The sequence below is a fragment of the Brienomyrus brachyistius genome, chromosome 19 (genome assembly GCF_023856365.1).
Source record: "Brienomyrus brachyistius isolate T26 chromosome 19, BBRACH_0.4, whole genome shotgun sequence".
Classification (NCBI taxonomy): Eukaryota; Metazoa; Chordata; class Actinopteri; order Osteoglossiformes; family Mormyridae; genus Brienomyrus; species Brienomyrus brachyistius.
This window is the reverse complement of record NC_064551.1, coordinates 11,395,170-11,417,776: the sequence shown is the minus strand read 5'-3', so window position 1 is coordinate 11,417,776 and position 22,607 is coordinate 11,395,170. Positions and strand designations below refer to the sequence as shown.

The 22,607-nt window shown below is 45.2% G+C and overlaps 3 protein-coding genes across 3 annotated transcripts; 1 reads left to right on the top strand and 2 right to left on the bottom strand.

Annotated features, from left to right (window-relative positions):
* Positions 1-2,886: 2,886 nt before the first annotated feature.
* cpsf2 (cleavage and polyadenylation specific factor 2) lies at positions 2,887-9,737 on the bottom strand. The gene is made up of 15 exons (XM_048985605.1): positions 9,571-9,737; positions 8,763-8,929; positions 8,490-8,649; positions 8,021-8,126; positions 7,808-7,937; positions 7,605-7,720; positions 7,337-7,524; positions 6,964-7,254; positions 6,711-6,811; positions 5,578-5,781; positions 5,323-5,475; positions 4,670-4,895; positions 4,230-4,541; positions 4,015-4,149; positions 2,887-3,542 (listed from the first exon to the last, which is right to left on the bottom strand). Exons 2-15 carry the CDS (start codon positions 8,909-8,911, stop codon positions 3,450-3,452), a joined length of 2,364 nt encoding a protein of 787 aa, XP_048841562.1. The 5' UTR covers positions 8,912-8,929; positions 9,571-9,737; the 3' UTR covers positions 2,887-3,449.
* A 165-nt stretch (positions 9,738-9,902) lies between these two features.
* On the top strand, positions 9,903-11,378 carry LOC125714728 (NADH dehydrogenase [ubiquinone] 1 beta subcomplex subunit 1-like). The gene is made up of 3 exons (XM_048985627.1): positions 9,903-10,003; positions 10,888-11,032; positions 11,124-11,378. The coding sequence occupies exons 2-3, from the start codon at positions 10,893-10,895 to the stop codon at positions 11,158-11,160; spliced, it is 177 nt and encodes a 58-aa protein (XP_048841584.1). The 5' UTR covers positions 9,903-10,003; positions 10,888-10,892; the 3' UTR covers positions 11,161-11,378.
* A 1,885-nt stretch (positions 11,379-13,263) lies between these two features.
* On the bottom strand, positions 13,264-22,380 carry riox1 (ribosomal oxygenase 1). The gene is made up of 15 exons (XM_048985623.1): positions 22,246-22,380; positions 21,800-21,928; positions 21,213-21,385; positions 20,378-20,477; positions 19,113-19,226; positions 18,073-18,179; positions 17,454-17,561; positions 17,288-17,322; positions 16,506-16,684; positions 16,131-16,235; positions 15,852-15,993; positions 15,091-15,211; positions 14,754-14,853; positions 14,375-14,461; positions 13,264-13,384 (listed from the first exon to the last, which is right to left on the bottom strand). The coding sequence occupies exons 1-15, from the start codon at positions 22,315-22,317 to the stop codon at positions 13,316-13,318; spliced, it is 1,641 nt and encodes a 546-aa protein (XP_048841580.1). The 5' UTR covers positions 22,318-22,380; the 3' UTR covers positions 13,264-13,315.
* Between the last annotated feature and the right edge of the window lie 227 nt (positions 22,381-22,607).

Below are 22,607 nucleotides of genomic sequence, written 5' to 3'. Positions count from 1 at the left end.
GCACAGGGAGTAGTCAAGCAGGACTTCCCAGGTCTGCTTACAGTATGACGACGCAAAAGACTTTATATAGAGTGCTGTGACTCTATATGAAACAAGGTAAATCTGAAAATAGACATGTCATGGACCAGGCCAATGAGAAACAGCAAAAGTATCAAACTGTTAGCTTTCGGGATTCTATCGTATGTCAAAAGCTAATTTTAGTTCCAGGGAGCAGATGTCTACTGGAATATTTAAAACACTGCGTTTTTCACAAGACGTAACATTTTAGTCACCTCAACATGAAGAGGAAAAGCAGTGCAAGGCGGTCAGTCACTGCAAAGGGATTAAATAGTCACAAGGAAGTCAGGGCTCACCATTCACCAATTCCAGTCATCGGACCCCATAATTCAGCGAGTTATTCTGTATCTGACCTTCACTGCTTCCCCAGACATCATTTGCTTTCCATTAACATGTGATCATAATTACAAACTGTGCCAGGATCTGTACATCATTCCCCCGGAATAACACCATTCAACCTAAAAGGCACCAAGTCATTATTCAAAGTCTCAGTCCAGAGTTGAAAGGATTCTAAGTTCTAATGAACATAAAACTCATTTCAAAACTAGCTTCCTTAAATGTCACCGGTGATTCATAATTATTTCAGAGTAGTGTTAGGACGTACCTTAAAGACCTTCGGTTCCAATTATTTCCATCTTGGAGAAAACTGTGACAGTTACCATAATTGAACATAAGCTTTTTAAAAAATTAAAGGTGGAATTTATTTCTCTTTACTTTTCTTTATCTGGTATGTGTAATGTTGTTACTGTGTCCTAGTCCGCAGTGACAAACACCCCGAACAAATGCAGGAGCTCCCTGGACGTTCCGGCTTCTGTGAACAGCCTCTCTGGGTCTGATTGATGCTGTCAGGCTGCATTCATAGCAAAGGCCACAGCTAAAGGTCCCACTCGGCCTCACGAGGTCCGTCTGCACCATCAACTGCACCGAGGCTCAGTGGGCAGCTGATTCTAAAATGGCAGGATCGATATCAGCCCTATACCTTCAGAATAGGGGTGGGGGATCTCCCCACGTGTTCCGTTCCACATTTTCCCAAAGTTGCCTTTCAGGTACACATGCCCCTAACCTTCTCTTAGCGATTAACCTTGTATGCACACCATTTAATGGGTTGGCACCGCAAGCAGGTTCTCTCCTACCTTATAATGCTTCCTGGAATCTTCTCTGGATTACCAGGGGACCCTAACTGAGTAACCCATAAAAAAAACAAGATGAATCATGCACAAGTGACAAAAGTAACAATTTTCACTCCTTCCCCTACTACAGATCCTTATATGTTCCTAAAGCAGTCTGTGGGAGGTGCTGGGACTGCCAGAACAGCTTCTCCCCAATGGCCGTCATCCCCCAGAATGCCTCTGCAGAGTCCCACAGTAGCGCATCTCAATCGTTAACCATGGTGTGCGGCTTACGGTAAATACCTGCAATAATGCAATGTAAGAGAGGGCCCTAAACTTCCCAGTTACACTAATGTGCATCTGGTCTGCAAGCAGGAGCCGTTGGGCAGCACCAAGGGTGTAGGGATCACGCTATAAAACGGTAGGAATTAAGGACGTATTTAATGGGACGCAGTTGGGTAAGAACTTGAGTGTTCAGATCAGGCTTCTCACCACACCTGCTTTGTAGATCACCCCAGCCTGAGCCTTCCCAGCCAGGTCCCCTCAGCGGGCTACAGCAACACACTGGGCTATGAGACAATCAATAGCTGAAGGGCAACACTCGTGTCTTTGACATCAACTGATCAATTAGGTCGGCCAAATTTGCTTAAATAAATGCTTTTATCCTCTGTACTGTATAGCTGAAACTCAAACAAGAATAAGCTAGACAAAATCTGACTATACAGGACATGCAACACAAGCTTACCTGTTGGGACACAACGTGGTGAATATTATGAATATTATGGTTTGTTATAAGACAAACCATAATAAGTGGGCATGGTACGTTTTCTTCACAAAATTGGGTTATGGGTTTATGGGAATATCACTACAGCAAAGGAGGAGTCAATAGTCAGAGGCCAGAGTTGGGGGGGGGGGGTGCTCCCTTTGGTACCATATCACCACCAGGGGGCAGATGAGACGGCCAGCAATTGGTCGCAGTGCCCAGCTTAGCAATCGTTACAATAAAATGGGTCTTCGGTGAGAGTCAGCATTATGTGAGCTAAGAGGATTATGTGATGGCTATTGCAGGCCCGCCCTTCTCAATTACCAAATGAAGGCTGTAAGCGGGAAGGGATGGTGCGTTCTGTGCCTCTCTCCTCACCGGAGAGGGGTTACCAAAGTTCAGCCGCTAACTCGAGTCGTTTTCAGTTTGCGGATTACACCATGAACATGGCCACGTTTATAACAACACTGCTATTCTATGGTTCCCTAAAGCACGCGTTGGAAAACTTATTCAACCTACGGCGGCATTAAAATTACCGGATCGCAGCCCACAGGCCCAGACAGCTGCAGATTGCCTCCTGCTGCATTGCCTTTTGAGACGGATACATGGGGCCAAATGTGAGCAGAGCCTCTGTCGGGCTCTTAGTTCCAGCGATAATGGGAGAGGATCAGTTAAGTCTGAGGATGAGTGGACACCGGTTTGACGAGCATGGTGATCTCAGAGTGCAATAGCTGCAGGAAACGGATGCCTGAAGCACGAGTCTGCCTCCAGAGATGCCCACTGCACATAAACATTCACGACACTGCCAAATGTTACCCGTCCCCAGTCTCCAAGTAGTGAGATTCAGGAGAACTACAGACGTTTGGATAGGTGACATGAGAGCTCATCTGGGGAAAGTGTTAGGAGAAATTGCTGTTTAACAGACAGGAATAAAAAAAATAGATCTCACACATATACTGTGATAATTAAGCTGGAATTAATAAAATGCAAAACAGAGGACTGTGTTTTACAATCAGATAAAAGGCATAAATTAAACTGGAATAGTGTATGACGCAGGACACAATGTAAACAGCCCCCATCTGGTGTTTGGGTGCCCGCGGTGAACGATAAGGACGCCAGAGTAAGCCTCGTCACTGTGCACCCACTGAATCCACTCTCACTCCCTCCCCGCCGTCCAGGCTTCCAAAACACCTTCTGCAGATTGGCATCTTTCTGACTTATATTTTATATAAAAGAAAACAAGAGGACATATCCACCCTGCACGGGATGAGGACAATCCATGGGAAGGTGTCTGGAGTTCAAGGTTGACTTTGAGGGCAAACCCAGCAGGGTCATCCCCAGCGTTCACAACAGTACATCCTCGGGGGCCACGGCTAGGAAAATGAATGATAAAAAGTGGATACAAATGAAACCGAACCGAAGTCTTTGACAGATGGGCTAGAGACCACAGCGAAAGCTTGGACGTTGTCCGATTGGCTCCCAGGAAACAAGGGCAGAAGAGGGTGGAGCGAGGCGTGGTCCTACACCACGGCATACTGCTGGTAGAGTAAATCCCGGATCTTGTAGTAGTCTTCACAGAGGCAGCCCTCCAAGCCGATCCGGCCGGCTTCAGTCTGGAAGAGAGCAAAAGACGCCCGGTGCTCAGGATTAGTCATGCCCAACGTCCCTCTAAAGGGACTGACTCACGGCAGCCCCACTTTGAACGGTAGCAAGGAAGCCAGGAATCATTCAAGGTGCAAATGAAAAGCCGGCGCCTTCCAGCAGGACGACTGAGCTCTTCGCCGTGGGCGGAGACCCCGAGACTCACTTGCTACTCACAAGTTTCACCGTATAGAAGATTAGATCTAATAATATCAAGGCATCATACATTAGCATGTGAATCGATTTTCATTTCTAATTTGCTCTGGGCCGCTCAAGCACAGAGGAAGGTTAAAACATGCTGTGAACTAGGGACATCCGATGCCAAGTGTAATTAAAGCCAGAGTAAATTCCAGCACAATGCAAGCTTTTTATTTCCAGTGTGTCCAATATGAAGCCATTACGTAACCTTGTGAGACACTGTTGAAGGAATCAGTCGGGACTCACCCTGCGAACCGCAACTATGTTGTTACAGACCAGTACCCCCCCGACGAATTCCGCCTGGATCCCCTCTCGCAGAAGGACCTGCTTGAAGTCCGACAGGCGTGGCTCGTTGATGAACACCGACTGGTGTCCTGGGATCTGCAGCAGATGGGAAAGACCCTTGAGCCTACGCTCACGTGGAAACCCCCTCCCCTGGCTCCTCGGAATCCCCGTCTCACCTCATTGGACGGCAGTGGCTCCAGGGTAGGAATGACGTCGCTCTCCTCGGAGACCTCCCTCTCGTCCTCGCCGAACAGGGTCTTCATGGCGCGCTGCTGGGCCACGGCGTTATGGTCGCTGCCCAGCTCCGTGCTCACCTCCATGGGCAGCTCGCCCTCCTCGGCCTCGTCCTTCAGCTCCCCTTCCTCCACCACCACACCGGTGTCCACCTTGATGACGCGCATGTCCAGGACGCCGTCGATCCAAGCCAGCTCCATATCCTTGGCCTTGCAGAACTGCAGCGAGCTCACCAGCGAATCCTTCAGCCTCACCTGTGGGACAGGGACCCCCCCCCCAGCTTCAGTGACGCAAACACGCTGGCCATCCCTCTGCCCGTCACACGCGATCCAACCTCCAGTATCTCCACTTGAATGGCACATGCGCCGGCCGGGGACCTCACCTGGTAGATGTGAGTCTCGCTGGTGGCGTCCACAGTCTCCTGCAGCTTGGGGGTGTACACCTTGATGTCCTTCCCGCTGAAGACCTTGCAGGACTCGGCCAGGTCCAGGCTGGCCTCGGGCGGCCCGTGGACGATAACCAGCTGCCGCGGCTTCATCTGGTTTATGATCTTCTTTATGGAATCTCCGTCTGACCGGCCCTCATAGTCAATATAGGTGACTCTGGCTCTAAAGACAGGTGATGGCAAAAAAAAATCTAAATACTAATAGATATATGATTGACGTTATTCCTGTCACTGGAAATGTTCATATGAAACCCTGCCATAGAGGCTACGCTATCAGGCGAAAGTTTTTGCACATCACAGGTTTTTAACCACTTTCCCTTCTATTTCATAAACTGTGGATTTTTTTTTTATTCTTAGGTACAGGAAAGTTGAGTGAACAGCCATAAAATTATGTAACATCCTATTAACTGGTCGAGTGGTGATGGCAAAGCCGAATTCTAGGCCGTCCTTTAACTCTAAATGCACTGGCTAACGGATTCATCCCATGATTCATCCCATATTTAATGTCCCTTGCAGAAAGAATGCCTTGAACTTTCTCTGCTGTGGTATGGTCTGCTCACTCTCCCAGCTCTCTAAAGGCAAACACTCACTTGATCTCTATGGTCTCTGTGGTAGATGTACACTTGGTGGGTACGTCAGAAAGGTCTTGGTCCATGGGCTCGTCTCCGTTCGCCATTCCCGACTCCAGCTTGTTCTTCTCCTCCTCGGTGGCTTGGAGTTCGGGCACCAGGAAATCTTCCGGTCTGAGGACGGAGCAATCGAGACAGGCGAGTGTGAGCATGGTCCTCTGCTTCCGCTCCCACATGGCAGAATGACATATGGGACACCCTTGGTCTTTGCTATACCTAATGATCTCTCCGTACTCGTCCCACTTGATCCGTTCCTCGTGCGCCGGGAACATGGGGTAAGACTTCTTGGCCTGTTTGAAAAAGCTGCCCTTGCGACTGCCCTCCCCCTTCATCATCAGGTCGTGGTGTTTGGTCTTCACCACGGCCGGCTGCTCCAGGTCGTCCTCCATGTCGCTCTCGTCACTGGAGTCAACATCTACCCTGTGGACACGCGAACGGACATTGTAAACACACACACACACGCGCGCGCGCGCGCGCGCACGCACGCACGCACGCACACCATGGGGAACGCTGTAGTAAACGGATACAGAAGCTGCTAACAGTCCCTCCAAAGGTCTTCATTTCAGAGCAATGAAGTTCTTGGTAGGCTTTGGTAATATCCAGCTTTTCATTCTGTCATATCTTTTAGATATTATACCATGGTATATGGGGTTTGAAGGGTATTTTAGAGAACATCACTATTCTGGTTTTTTGCTGGGGGGGGGAGGGGGGTTGAGGGCGGGTGCAATATTACAGCTCTCCATGGATTTACCCCTCAATATCTGTCTGACCTTCCTCTTCCCTACACTCCAGCCCGCACACTAGATCTTTGGGCTCATAATAATAATAATAATAATAATAATCATCATCATCATGGGGGCGTACCCCTCCAGCTCAGTGAATTTTATGAGGAAGATTTCAAAATTCAGTGGAATTAAGACAAAAAGCAACAATAAAAGTAAGAATAACAATAGATTGCAAATAGGAGATAAGTAGGAGTAGTAAACATATCCAAGCCATAATAACAATGTGCTAAAGTAGAATCGTGCGATACTAGGCTTCGTGCAAATGGGAGGGAGTTGGCTGTAGTTCAGTGTTAGTGCATGAAGGAATCCAACTAGAACTTAAGGTGTTTAACAGTCTGATAGCATGAGACTAGAAGCTTCTATGCAGCTCGAGACAAAAAGCTGTGAGATTAGATGCCAGACTTGAGGAGGGTGAAAAGTCCACGGCTGGGATGACTGGGGTCTCCCATCACCGGCTGTCAATGCATGTCCGTCAGCTCACATGTGTTGTTCATGTTTTTGTACATATGCGAGCACACACACACACACACACACACACACACACACACACACACAGTAACTCACTCTTTTGCTTGCTCCAGCTTCTTTGCTGCCTCTTTCTTCACCCTTTCTTTCTCCAGGTATTCTTCCAGTTCCCGCCCTTCCAGCTTTACCCGTCTCCTGATCTAATTTATGCACATTATATACATATAGGTAAAACAACTCACTCAAAGAAATGACAGGGAGAAGAGGCATCACAGGGTCCCCTGATGATGTAAACCTCATGACTCATATCACCTGCCAAGTACCTCTACCTGCACACAAGCCCACGTCTCACCTCTAGGTCAAGGATCCTTTCGCCCGGATTGTCGATCAGGTATCGAGCCAGGGTTCCAGGCGTGGTCCGGTATGTTAGGATGACCGAATTCTTGCCATCACGACACCACTGTATGAAGAGCTCGCGGGAGAATCCAGACTCCAGGTCCGGCTGGCTGCACAGCACCACCTTGGGGCTGGACACGCGGGCCAAGTCAGTCAGACTGTGACACAGGGACAGGTGACGGAACTGGAAGGGGTTGTTCCTCTTGTCCTCGAAGCACCTCATCAGCTTGTCGCTCATCCACTCGACCTACGGAAAGGATCCCATCAGCCCGTCTCCCAAACCCGACTGGAGAGTGTGACCTGGAGTCTGCGACGAGCCAAGGGCAGACCTGCGACTTGGAGAACTCCACCACGTTGTAGCTGACGTTGTTGAGCAGTGCGAGGGAGTAGGCCCCCAGGCCGGCGTCCTTCGTCCTCCATATTTGATCGAGCAGCTGTGCCAGCTCCAGCACCCGGCCCGCGGTATCCACGGCGATCAGCACATTCCCATCACCTCGCAGCGTCTCCATCACATTGGCTGAAGGGCAGACAGTCACCATTTAGGGAATACAACAGGGGGCGCTGAAGAGAACGAAGCGAGACGCCGGTGGGGCTTACTGAGAAGCTGCTCGTCACGCTGCTTCCGGCGTGGCTGCACGTACGTGGCATTGAAGGAGTCCGTGATGAGCAGCGAGGGCCGGCTCACCATCTCCAGGGAGCAGCCATTAAGGTGACTGTGAACATGCATGTGGGCCCCAGTAACAGAGTCAGGCTGACAAGGAAACGCCTTTCACCAACAGCTGCAAAACTGCAACACTTACATCTCCCTCTTATGGTTGAAGTCCACTGCGTACACGATCTCCTCCTCACCATCTTTCACAATCTTCCAGATGGTGCCGCCGATCATGTGACCTGCTGGCAGGGGAGTGATGGACAGGCCATGTCCTTTCCCTGAACGTCAAAGATCAGGTGTTATAAAGTGTATAAAAAAAGGCTCATGCACTGAATACGGTGAAATGTCTGAACTCCCTCACCTTTCAAATTGACGATCTGTGAATATTTTAATTGTTGGATTTTGTCAAATGCTGAATCCACGTCATCCAGGGTGAACAAGGTGAAGTCCTCAGTATTGTGGCGTGACTGGTGAGACATTGTGAGTTGTACCTCCAAAATCAGTTCACATCTTACTCCAGTGTGTACTATTCATTTCTGCATCAAAGTTCTACATTTACATCTAGCAGACACTTTTATCCACAGCAGGAGAGCAGGGTAAGTCAATCCCTTGAGTATTTCTGGTTAAAGGGCACGGTCAAGGACCCAACAGGCCAAAGGATTTGAACCAGGACCTTCTAGGTACAGTCCTAACCCACAGAATCACACACTACCTATAAGCAGTCCTAAGCATTTGCATGTCTGCTAGTTGTTCATTACGTTTACCAAGTGACTTATCGCTGCCTATAGGACATATTAATCATCACAGCGGCACGAAGGTTCATCGCTCACCTGATATAGGTCATACATGAACATCTGTCCCATCTTGTACACTGGGATGGTGGCATAAATGGTGCAATTGAGCCCCAGCTTTCCAACAGCATAGGGCAGGGCACCAAGATGCAGGGGGTCTGGATGAGAGAGCAGCACAGCGTCCACCTGGTGAACATGCCTGGGAAAGAGCAGTGGGGAGGGGAGACAGGAGGGTCACAGATCAGGTGGCATTAGAGGGCAACATGCCCGATCAGGCCTGCAGGGGGAACAAAGGGCGGAGCTTCACCCCACCTTTTAATGGCATCAATGATATCCATGGAGAAGCTCTCGTCCCAACCGCAGTCGAGCAGGAAGCGAAACTCATCGACCTGCAGCAGGTAGCATAGTGCCGACTCCTCCTGCACCCCCGACAGAGCCGTCAGCTTTATAATGGACGTCATTTTCCTCCACTACGGAAACTGTCACAATGATAAACAACAGGCTGATTCAAGCAGCAGTAAACAATCTCCATAAATAGACTCTAAGAACAAACAGGCAACTCGACCATTCAAGATCACCGTTACATCTCACAGAGAGCAAACCAAGTTTCGCTCACACATTCAGTGTGTAAGGCTTTTTGTGAACTGGCACAAAATACCTCTTGGGTTAAATATATCAATCGTCAGATACCCTCTTTCCTAAATGAGCCCGACTATTTTATATATAAGTATGTTAATGGCCTAGCAATCATAGTCTCAAGAGTAGCCTTCTACAAATTAGGAAACGTTCAAAATTAAGACGCAGATACGTCATTTTACTATTTACAGTGGAGTACATTTCTAATACACTAAGACAAAGAGTTAGGCAGTATACTAGTCCGTTATCTAGTTTTAAGGCTAGTTTAAAACTACACCTACAAATCTCAAATGGCTACACTAATTAAATACAATAAATCTTCGTGGGCATACAAAACGACGTGATAACCCAAGATCAGCAGTAGTAAATAAAAATATAAAAAATGTAGAACAATTCTCAGGTAGTTGAATTCCTAGCCCAGAGACACAGGGAAAACTTGGTAACTAGATAGCTGTTTACAAGACGAATAAAATCAGAAACATACCATAAAAGTTCATAGGGACAACAGTTTGTTTGTTTTTATAAATGATATTAAAGATTTTTAAAACGAGTAGCCAACATGTTGACGATATTTGAATTAACACCCGCTACAAAGAACCGCACTTTCTTCTGTTACCGGTTCGCCATTACCGGAGCGTCAAAGGTGAAAGGGTATTAGGTTGTACCATTCCTCCAAATGTCTTTCAATATATTATAGGTGAATAAAAATACATCAAACACATATTATCAAACACAGCCACATTATAATGAAAATTAAAATCTGCTTACATTATTTAAAGAACGTTTTATTTCATGTCATTTTACGCACGGTATATTACGGAGCCTCTCCAAAAATTAGCTTCCTCGAGAGTTGGTTCAGTCCAATGTCCTCCGCCGTTAGTGCTAGATAACAAACGAGGGTGAACTTGGAGGTTAAGGTAAAGTTTAATCGCATATCTGCATTAATCTCTCAATGCTCCATTTATAATTAATATATTCTGTCCTACGTATGTTGGCATGTTGCTTTGTGTGATTTTTAAGAGATGCATGACTATTCTGCTCGGTATCTATTGCTAACTAGGCTGTCCATCTCGAGCCAACTCAGCCATATTGATACGGAGTGGATTAGCAACAAAATATCATTCATTTGCAAAATCTGAATATGCCAAATGTCAACAATTTAAATAGCTAAATTTGACGTGATTGAAATTAACAGCATATGATACAGCTAAGCAGATTTTTCTTTCAATGGCCCACTTCTCAAGTCCCTGGTGAAATCGAAGCTGCTTACCGATGTTGTTACTTAAGGCTCGTATCTGTAGTAGTTGAAGGTGGTTCTTGTTTAGCTGTGCAGAATGAGACGTGATCCATGGCAAATAACTGTTTTTACGGATTTGTTACCGCTTTCGACCTACATTAAGATTTTGTATATCAAAGCCCTGAGAAATAAGGCCCTAGATGTGTGTATCTCTAAGTACAGCAGAGCAAAGTGCACATACATTTTTGTCATTAATTCGTAGAAGTGAAGGAACTCATTTAATGTTGGTTAATTAAATATCAAATCATTTGGAAGTTCGGCATATGAATTGTATCGATGTTGGATGTTAGTCATTAGTGACACCTCAGATATCGCTGTTTACTGTGTGTGTGTGTGTGTGTGACAGAAATCAACATTTAGCATTAAATGTGTAAATTAATATTTTTTTAAGAGACATGGTTGTAAAGCTCGAGATCTTTTAATTTCTGGTACTTAAGTTTTGTCAATTTTTTTATGACGTGTATGTAATAGGAAATAGGATGCATTTTATTATTTCTTCTTCAGGAAAAATGGTTAACTTTGCGTCCATGCTGCGGGACCACTGGGTCAACGTGCTAGTGCCCCTTGGATTTGTGATCGGCGTCTACTTGGACAGAATGAATGACCAGAAGCTCACAGCGTTCAGGAACAAGAGCGCACTGTACAGCAGGTCGGTTGCAGGTGTCGATTATGAGGGAGCCCTGTAAATATGCAACTTTAATACAGACCTAAAGAGCCATTATCTCTCTTCTTAATTATAGGGAGCTGAAGCCAGGAGAAGAAGTTACCTGGAAATGATCTGTCTGGACAAGGGAAATATTTAACGTTCACACAATCACCGTAGAAATCACCATTGTTTCCTGATTCCTGCTGGGAGGACAGACATACAAAAGGATGCTTTTCATTATGTAATAGAAGACAAAGTTTAAAATGAAGTTAGTAAAACATGTACTTGGTCCTAGGTGTATTTGGAAATGGTGAACGCTGTATATAAATCTTTAATTAGCCAAAACAAACTGCATTTGGTGTGTGTAATATGATTTGTCATTGCTATACCAAGGAAAAGCATTTCCTTTTGAAATCCTATGAAACTAGTTTTAAAATGGGTGAAGAACATGTTTAAGGGCTTTTTTTTGCACTGTGTTTCCCCCGCAGTTCGTTCATTCTCAGCACGGACCCTAAGGGACAGGCCGGGCCCTTGCTCAGCACATGTGCCCTTAAGCATCACATCCTGCCTTGTTATCTGCAGGCTCGGAGCGTTGTAGTGATGTAATGGAGCTCGAAAGCCTTCTTCAGAATCTCCTGCCAAAGTGGTTCCTCCCCCACGCAAGCGTGTATGAACTACAGAGTCTCTAATTGAAATGTAAAAATAGACCTCAAAGATAAGAATATTTTTATGGATCCTGCCCCCCCTCCCGATACTGACAATGTATTCTATAAGCAGAGTGCTCGAAAGCGGTCAGATTAACACCATGCTGTCATTTGTAATTTCAAAGAACATTGATGTGAAGATTTTTCATTCATAAAAAGCTCTTATTCATTATCCAAGCACTTATCCAATATAGGGTCATGTTGGGAGTCGGGAGTCTATCCCAGGAGGCATAGGGGTCCAAGGCAAGGGACACCATGGATGGAACGCCAGTGCATTACAGGGCACGCACAATCAAACATAAATATAGCCAAAAATAGAGAGGCACCTGTTAGACTAACCATGTCTTTGGACTGATGGAGGGATCCCACATGACATTGGAGGAGAGTGCAAACTGCATACGTGGTGCAGAGGCAGGATTTCAACCCTGGAGGCGTGAGGTGATGTCATTACACAATGTGCCATCTTCATCAAAAGATGTTTGAAGTGGGGATGGGAGAAACAGCTTCCCGGTGCATTAAATCGGGCAGCGACTGACACGACATCATCATCCCGCCTGAGGGAGACGTATTCCTGATTCTCCAGCACAGGCAAGTCTGAAAAGGGTTACAGCGGTTTTTTGAAGTTCAGAAACATTTTGGCCTCATGAAGAATACAGCAATGATAGAATGACAGTAAATATGTTACAGCCATTCATAATAAAACATTTTAATAAGCGCGGAACTTTATGGGTCTATAAATCAAATCTGGGTGTGATTTTATTCCACATAAGCTTAACGTTCATCGATGTATGTGCGGTGGAAGAGAGACTATACATTGCGCATACGTTTTATATTAAAAAAGCTGAGATTAATATTGTTGGGAAGAGCAAACAGGTGTGTTATTGTGATCATGGTGATCAATATGTAGGGAGGGACTGTAATGAGTCCCTTTTGTGTGAGAGAATACGAACACAGCACTTAGCAGTGCCTGTAGCCAGCAGAGAGCGGGTTACGTTTTGTTAGCTAAGCTGGGAGGACCCTTGGGAAAAGGGAGACTTGCTTATTTCCAAACATCCAGCCTTTAATTCTAAAGTGTTTTATGCCGGCAAGGGCTGCACCCTTCCCAGAATCAGAATAATTGCTTATTTGCATTTTTGCAACAAACTACAGGCTTCAACATTTAAGGCACCTTAGCTGCTGACTCAACTCCTTAAAACTTCTGAATCCATGAATAGAATTGATCCAAACACCTGTTCACCTCCAGAAGCCTGATCTCATTAAGGAACCAAGTGGGGCCACCTTGTGTACTTTAGTGCCAAGATGAATATTCATATGTTTTATAAAATATGAATCAATAGGAGTTACCCAGCTGCTGTTCATAACGTAAATTCCCAATCTCAAACTGACATCTGAAGCTTCGCAGCACCAAAAACTGCTAAAACTTTCCTGTTGACCTCACTTACACATGGGTTAATCTGTGTGTTATTCAGATTAGTCAATCGGTACCTTTTGCTTTTCTGGAACATGGAGTTCAAGAAACAGGACCCTCAATACCCGTTTTTTGGAATTTTATTATACAATCAGATACACCATAGGACCATCATCATGAGAACAGCAAGGCCCCGGAAGTCTGGACCAGTCCTTTCTCAAACAGCAGCTCTGCCAGGGACAGCTGGAACAGAGGGTGAAGGAGACGAGACTCACTCATACGGAGAAACCATCGAACCCAGAAATGACACTGCAAGAATTTGGTGACATCAACAAAGGTGTGCAAACAGTATAGTACAGCCACTTGGAACGGATCTCCTTTTAGCACAGCCGCATGCTATCGAAATCGCCTGGGATGAGACACTACAGGGCATCCCCAACACCCAGAGAGTTTTCATGAAGATTCACTGGCACCACTGCACTGGATCCAGGGACGGTATACACACTAGTCTGAAGCTGGCAAACTTTATTTATTACGCGTATAACCCAAGATGAGTGAAGATGCACTAAGAAGGCTGTCATATTAAGAAACCTTGCCTGCATTTGCTATAAATGTTTTGAAGCCACTGGAAAGTGAAGCAGGGGGTAATTAGGAGGTGTTAAAGCTATTAAAGCCAACCTCAAGGTGTAAGTCACACCCACCCAGATCTATAGCCGCCCCTCTGTGACAGGTGGGGTTTGTTGACGGGGGGTCCTGAATGAGCCCCATGATAAAAAATATTTACACATCAGATCCAGCTAGTCTAACGCAGGGCTGCTCGATTATGGCAAAAATCAGAATCGCGATTATTTTGGTCAATATTAAGCTCACAATTCTTTAACACAATTGCTCATTGACTTTGGAAATATCATGCACTTTAAAAATAAAAATCTTATCTTTTTAATGGTGGATTTCCTTGAAGTCTATAATTCAACTGAGAAACGATTAAGGCACTAGAAAGGGGTGGCTGGATTTCGAACACAAGACAAAAACGGGAACATCACTGCAAAACGAAATGTCAGACAAACATCGTTTTATCTTGATTTTGTTTTGATAATCGCCGGAAGCCAAAATCAGAAGTGAAATTGAAATTCAATTAATTGCCAAGTCCTAGTCTAACATAGCCAAACATCATTGTGTGTATTTGTGTGTGTGCACAAGTGTGTGCGCGTGCATACCAGTCATAAACTCTACCTTGTCTTCGATGGTGTCGCATGGCAAACTGCCAACGGAGACAAATTTGGGAGAGGAGCGGATCAGGAACTCCACGCCATCCGTGTGCTGTTAAGAAAGCGGGCTGACTTCAGGCCTGGGAGGAGCACTGAGCAGGCGTTTGAGGCACACTGATGGAGGGATCACTCCCAGGCCATCTTCAGCCGTCATGACGTTACACCTACCCAGCACACCATCTGCCACATGTGAACAGTCAATATATACACATTTGTGTTTCTTTGTAGCTTTCATTGCATTGAAAGTGTGATAATGCTAATGGATGGTGCCTTTTCTGTAGCGTTTCATACAGCATTCCGACTTACTGATACTGCACTGCATGATAAAATAAGAAGGCAGCTACCTCAGGGTTTATTTCAAAGCACTTTGGCTCCTCCTTGTGGTAAACCCTGGAATTATCCACAGAATGATGCAGAAAGACTGCGTCTCCCTCACTGCATAACCTGTTAAAGTGAAAATACAGACTTCTCAGATTACACAGAGAAAATCCTCTTGATAACAAAAAAACTAAGTAGACTAGACAGAAGATGGATGCATATTTATTACTCTTACGCAAACTTCACATTTACTGGTGTTCGAGATGATGATAATTATACACAAATGTAAAATAAATAAAAGTTAAAAATGATAAGTACTGGTTGACCACAGCTTTCCAGAAAGCTTCTAAAAGGAAGAAGTACCTGGCAATTCCATCCCGAATCAGCCGGATTTTGGTCTGAGCTTTTATGTGTGCCTTCACCTGCAGGGCCTGCCCACCTTCCCATCTGGTTGGAGCTCCCTGCACACTGCAGGCTTTTTCCTCTGCAAATGACAGCAGGCTTGACCTGTCACTCACACGCTCCACACATTCGATTCCTACTGTAGAGTGCTGAAAAACAGCATCCAAACTGACCTGTCACTAAAACCACAGGCTCCACCCACTGAGTGGATTCCTACTGTAGAGTGCTGAAAAACAGCTTCCATAATGACCTGTCACTCAAACCACAGGCTCCACCCACTGAGTGGATTCCTACTGTAGAGTGCTGAAAAACAGCTTCCATAATGACCTGTCACTCAAACCACAGGCTCCACCCACTGAGTGGATTCCTACTGTAGAGTGCTGAAAAACAGCTTCCATAATGACCTGTCACTCAAACCATAGGCTCCACCCACTGAGTGGATTCCAACTGTAGAGTGCTGAAAAACAGCTTCCATAATGACCTGTCACTCAAACCACAGGCTCCACCCACTGAGTAGATTCCTACTGTAGAGTGCTGAAAAACAGCTTCCATAATGACCTGTCACTCAAACCACAGGCTCCACCCACCCATCTGATTTATCTTCAGCCCAGACATAGAACCTGCCTAAGGACGGCCTGCAGAGAATTACCTTTATATCTGACAATCTCCTGTTGTCCCAGAAAGGCTTGGGTAGGATGGGGAGGGGTGTTGGAAGGCCGTACCTGGGGTGAGCAATGGGGGCAGGCAGTCATGCAGGAACTCCTTGGCCTTCTGGTCGACCGCGGCGTCCACCGGGGCATAACTGGTTAGCTTCTTTATGAGGCTCAGCAAGTGCTCTGTGAACTGGGCTCTGCGCGGGTCCTCCTGGTACCACAGACAGACACAGAGAGCCCATTAGCAGACTCATCTTCACCACAACTCTGTACGATTTGGAGGGGAAAAGGGCAGAGAATTACCCCAAAGCGGCCTTATCAGTAACCGAAATGTCACACTGTTCGCACCTTGTCGGAGTTCTGAACCCCCATGTAGGTCAGATAATCCAGCGGCAACCCCTTTCGAAATTCCACATCCTCCTCCATGGCCATTTCCAAGGCAGCTGGAACAAGCTGTCATTCACAATATGGCCATTAGGGGACACCAGTGATACACCCATTTTTTTTTCTATCAGTCAGAGACAAGTACGTGCATGATGCGTAATCTCCATTTTAAGTTTAGCTGTTTAATTTCCTTTATGGTTCACAAATATTTTTGATTTCAGTTATTTAATAAGTGCACTAGTCCACGAAAAATCCTTTGCTTAAGAACTAGAGCTGGATACACAGGGAAATGTCTCATATAGACATAAAATAAAATGACAAAATGAGGGAGCAGGGCACCTTGTGCAGAAGGTCACCCCAGCTGTTTTTCTGGTAAGAAGAAATGGTGATGTGAAGCGAGTGATCATCGGGGAGACAGTCCCCTTGGTGGACAAAACCGCGGGGGAAGTACAGGAGGTCGCCAGCCTCCAGTACCACCTCCAAGATTGGCTCGCCGATCTCCGATTGGCTGAAGTTGGCTGCAAAATGACAAGACTCTGTTTCATTTACGGAGTCACTGCGTTTGTCTGTAAACTCCTCTCTGTCCAACCAAGAAGAAATACATTATTAAAAACACCATACTGGTTTTTTTCTTATACATTTTTATAGAAAATCAAAGAGAACGCATGGCCCACATACACAGACGCTGTCTGATGTCCTACAGCTACAAGAATGTGAAGCTCCCTTCATCTCCCAGTTAGTTTCTTTGCTGTTGGGCTTGACTGGGATTGACAAAGAGTATTTACGTGTTCTCTAATTCACCGCAGGTCCTGCCTGCTCGGCCATCGGGGGGGGAGGGATTGAAAAATGCAATTATCCTTTCGGTATCGTAGCAGGCTGTGAAAGGCCTCAAATTACCTCTGTGCACACACGCTCGTCAACAGGCGCGGAGGTAACCTAGCAACAGGCGCCATCACGTGCAGCTATCAAAGGGGCCGTTTCATCTCACGTCCTCAAATTTGCCATCGCGTGAACCTGTGACCCCGCGTTATTCCGCGTACGCTGCCGCTGAGTACGGCTATGAATAGTCTCCCTCTCCGGCGTGTGTGCGTGCATGTGAGTATGGGCGGCAGAGCGCTTACGGCTGGAGAGCACAGGAAGCACTTCTTCCTCGGACCTGCGGAACAGCAGAGGCTTCTCAGTGACGGGTGACACGCAGCTTTACTCTTCATCCACCTATTGTTCACTCGTCGCTACATTACATTATGTCCGGATCTGCAGCACTTTGCCCAATCACCAGCCTCTCACCTGGGCTTATAAAGCCGCCAGTGCTTCTTGCCCTCCAGCTGGATGATGAAGGCCTCGATGTCGTCGTAGTGGGGAGCAAATCCCTGCGTTCCTGGAGGCGTCAGGTACCTGAAAGAGAAGGCGGGCCTGACGCTGAGTGGCTACGCTAAACACAGGCCGCACGTCTCCTACGGGGAGCCACCCTCTCACCCATCCGCATAAGCACATGTTTTTGTGTAGCCCAAACACACAATATCCCACAATCAAATAACAGAAAACAGTAAGGTTCTTTTCACTGGAGAGGCAACCAATCAACATGAAGTTTTCAGCAGAAAAGGAACTAATAGGAAAGGTTTTTTCAACAAAAAAAATATATATAAGGAATCCAACCGAGGGGCCATGGCCTCCTACGGTGAAACATTTGGGTCACGTTAAATGGGCAGAATCTCACAATTTAATACTAGGGGGCAAGAAGAAGCTGTCATGTTAGAGAATAGAACTCTTCAATTTGAAAAATCCTCATATCACGGGGAAGCAGAGGGTCATACTCAGAGTTAGAGATTAGCCAAACCCTGGGGCAGGCGGGACTCCAGCACAGGGCTGGACCTCTTGCTCAAATTCAGCCAGCGTCTGAACTTACACGTTGGCGCCGGCCATGGAGCCAAATCGCTCCTGAAGGATGGAGAGCACGTTCCACACGGTGGACGAGAAGGACTGGGGGTTCAGCATGCGAAGGGAGCAGCCACGCTGGGGGGTCCACAGCAGCCACCGGCAACGAGAGGGAGAACCAGGGGTCCATTTAGGAGATTCCAGGCGAGCAGAAGCCACAAGGCGTTCAGATGGAAGCTTCCGGTACAAAGAGCTAAACGCAGGCGTTATTTAATGCTGCGCGTCATTTACCTCGGAGGTCGGAAGTTGGAGCTAGAAGATAACCACGTTCCAGTATGACAAAATCAGTAAGCCAGGTTCACTTAGCCGATATCAGCAATACCAGCTGATAACTGCAACCCTAACGCATTACGTGATATTTTGCACATTCAAACATCATAGCAACACATCCACAGACAGCGGTCGGACAGTTCTGCGTGTACGACCAATTTAATGGGCCACAAATTAGACGTAACCGCTAATAAACAGCTTTCACTTCTGTTGTTGCAAGGTGCAGCCATCTTGAATTCTGAGGTGAGGGTTGCAGAGGTTCACTGACTTTGAGTCAGAATTCTGACTTCCCAGTTCAAATGTAATGCACTACAATTCTTCATACTGTCCAGACATTATACCGCAGCATACAATATTTTGACAGTACTTTGAAAGACATCATTATTCAGGAATTTTTACATTTTGGCGATGAAATACTCGAAGTTTGACTGCCGAAACCCTGCAATACAGCGTATTACCACATTTCCACAAAAGCCTGGCACAAGGTGAATAAAAGAAATGCATAAAAAGCCAGGAAGCCATCAACATTCCAAACATGGCTTTCAGCAATGCGGGAAAGACCGTAAAAACATATCCAACACCAGTCTCTTTCATTTCAAAATATCTACCATTTCTGAAGATCTTATAATGTCTTATAATGAAAAAGCAACTGAGTGAGAAGCAGATGATAGTCTGATAGAAATACTACATGCCTCAGAGCCCAGAGGAAATGTCCGTGGGAAAGGGCCCACGAGAGAGTACCTTGTAGAAGTCCCAGACAGCGAAAGGCAGAGCTCTCCCGGGGGGGTTGTGGGTCTCTCTCTGGCCATTAGTGTAACTTGTGACGTCCAGGTTCACTCCAAACTGAACATCATCCTGAGCAGCAACACAGAAAGAGGATTAGAATATTAAGGACAAAAAATAATAACTTGGATAAAGCCACCAGTAGGGGGCAGTGTGTGGCTCAACAGACATGTCTCAAAGGAATAAAGGGGGCATTTCATGTGTACCTGTACTCAAATTTGTGCATCATTTCCATTTCAGTAGATTGTTGCTAATTGCAAACAATCGGATAAAGACGGGGAATGAACATGACATCACAGGAAGTTTTTTTCCCCTCCCAAGACACCCAGCGAGGAGTATGACAGAGTAATTAAAATGACTGATTTCTTACATACTTTTATGTGTGATCTATAGAGACAATATTTCTTTTCGTCTGCCAATCTGTTTTCGTGGAGACAGGTCATACACTATTGCCGTCAGGCAGCTTGACATTTAATACAATTATTTTTCTAGATACGAGTCAAAGCCCAAGGCATCAGTCCCCCACAAAAAAAAACGGACATCAGACAAATAAAGACATAAGAAAACAATTATTTTTCGGTCAATTTCTTTCTAGCATCCAGAACAAATATTGAAAGCTGTGATGAAAGCTAATATATTATGGTATCATACAATACTTTGATTTAAAACAAACTGCCACAGAAAGATGGCGTAAAGGGAAAGCAGAGTCTAGTTTAGCTACCAATCCACTTGGTACGAGTATATCTGCTTATTCACCAAAATATTTTTCCATTTAAATCTCCCTGGGCCATGCATGTTTTTGTCATGAACGTGCACATTTTTTGTGTTGAAGAGAACATAGGAAGGAAAGTGCTGATTTGGAGCTATTTTTGGCCTGACACACTTCCTGATCTGTACAGCCTACCTGATCTGTACAGCCTACCTGATCTGTACACCTTACCTAATCTGTACAGCTTACCTCATCTGTTCCATCCATGTTCGGTTCATGTATAGTGTGCATGCGTGTTGTCAGTCGCATCATTGACATCATGTCTGTTTTCCATACCAGGGTACAGATAGCAACCAGACTAGATGCATACCATGCCTAAATCCAGCTGAACTGTTGGCCCAGACATAGTTTAGCAATCACACTAGTCAAACGAACTAGACTTTGGGGGTCAAATGTGCTTGGCGACAGTACAGATCATCTAGTGTGAGTACAGCCTGAAGCTACACAAACTTACTTCTCTTAAAATCCGATCGAACTCCATGGTAGAAAACAGGCCGTTGTAATACTCGGGATTATGACGTCTGATTAAAGCTGGCTTCTTCTCCCACATCTCTCTGGAAACCATGGAAAAGCATTTCTGAAAAACTGCATTTAGACGTCAGATGCAATGTACACAAATATATTTCCATTTTTAATTATGCATGTTTGGAGTAGTACAGAAACATGCGTGGTAATAATGAACAATTACGGACAGTGATTATTCTTACTCTACTTTGCTATACGGAAGTGTTTATTATTAAATGAAGTACATCACAGGAAAGATGAAAAATTAAATTAAACTTATTTATCTACTGGGTAAAATCAAACGCACTAATCCAGTTACACTAGGAATATTATTACCTATTAAATATACAAGACAACAGTAAAGGTAGCAGGTTCTGCTTCATAGCTATTCTGTGCACTAAAAGAACAGTCTGTTTGTGGAATGGTGGTCTACTGTCCACAAGAAGGAGAGACCTGTCCTTTGACAAAAAGGTTAGCAGTTGCGAGCAGAACATGCTGCTGAACCATTGAACAAAACCCAATCAAAACCACATATGCATGTTTCGTACATCTAACCAATCAGTATTAAGTGGATTTGGGGATGCGAAAATGATGTTTGTCCGGGGAGGTCGGGGCCATAGTAGGGGGCGGACCAAATGACAGAGAATAAATGAATCACCGAGATGCTCATGCTGGGATTGACAAAAAATAAAGGAGTACAAAAGAGGAGGAACAGCAGAGAGAGGCTCATGCTGGGAAAAGCACAGCAGAAAACCTCTGAAAACAAGCAATGTGAGGCTGGCTACCTGAAGAAGCTCTGGGCGGGGACAGGGTGGATCAGCCAGTCAAAGAGCCGGTTGGCCCTCTCCCTGCTGCTCTGAATCTTTGCCAGATCCACCAGCAAGGTGTCCAGGGCTGGCCCTTCAACCCCCTTTCTGCTCGCCAGTAGATGTGACACCTCCAGAGCAGAAGAATGGGGCTGCACATAGCAATGGTTCTTTGTTTAGAGAGACCAAAATACTTCTCACATTTACAACTGATCTACCCCAGCTTATTGCAGATCGTTTTATACAATAAAGAACTGAGTAGCAATGACTTCCACCATATTTCACGGAAAAACAAAACCCGTGAATATAAAAAATCTCAGATCGATATTTTATTCAGTGGGTACTTAATTGTTTCTGACATGAAATTGAAAGATACTGTTTCACTTAAAGGCAAGCAGGGAGCAAATTGAGTCAGAAGACCCGACACGCTCATTCTTTAATAGTGACATTCAGCCGAGCAATTCCTAACTTCTTAATTACTCAGAGGAGTGACTGCCATCTTTGCCCTTCAAAAATGCGACTGGGAGACTATGGGTTAATACCACCCCCCCACCACCACCACTTACCGGTTCCAACTTTGCGATCTGTTCTTCCACGTCTCTCACAACGAGTGTGGAAGTCTGCTTTCTCTTTGTTTTCTTACTTGATTTAGAAATCCGAGCATTCTCGTTATGCTTTTTTTTCTTGTGTGCAACCTCGAATTATTGAAAAAAAAGTTAGAAAAACGGAGCCACTTGGAAAGACAAGAATACACATTTAAGTTATTCAATGTTTGTATATTCTGCCAAAGAAAGGGAAATAACCAATGAAGAAGGACTGCAGAAAAATTATAACAGAAATAAATGAGATGGTTCAACATTTTTTAAAATTAAAATGTTGTAGAACAGGGGCGGGGAGTACATGTTGACCAGAGAATCTTAGCCAGTTAAAACTATATTGATGCCTTAAATAAAACACGTATGCCAGAAGGACGTCTCGAAATAGTGCCCTAATGTCAGAGTACTTCACATACCTTTAATGAAGACTGATCTTTTTCTAAAACTGTCTGGTATAGCGCAAAAGCAGACACACGTGTTTTCTCCATCACTCCGTCGCAGTTGTCTACGTCATTACATAGCGACGTAAATTATGAGCGCACTTTATGACGTTTATGTTTCTGATCATTTACACTTTATATTTTACGGCGATTTTCTCAACAACGTACGCTGACGTTATATGGCAGTTTTAATCGACATAACGAATCGTGTAGTTCATAGCTGCTGTCGCTTATTCAAACAGTGAAATACACATTTCCAGCTATAGTTGTAAACTGGTTATGCATATCAGGATGCATCCTGTAATTATTTGTGAAGTACTAGTTGATGTAAAAAGTTT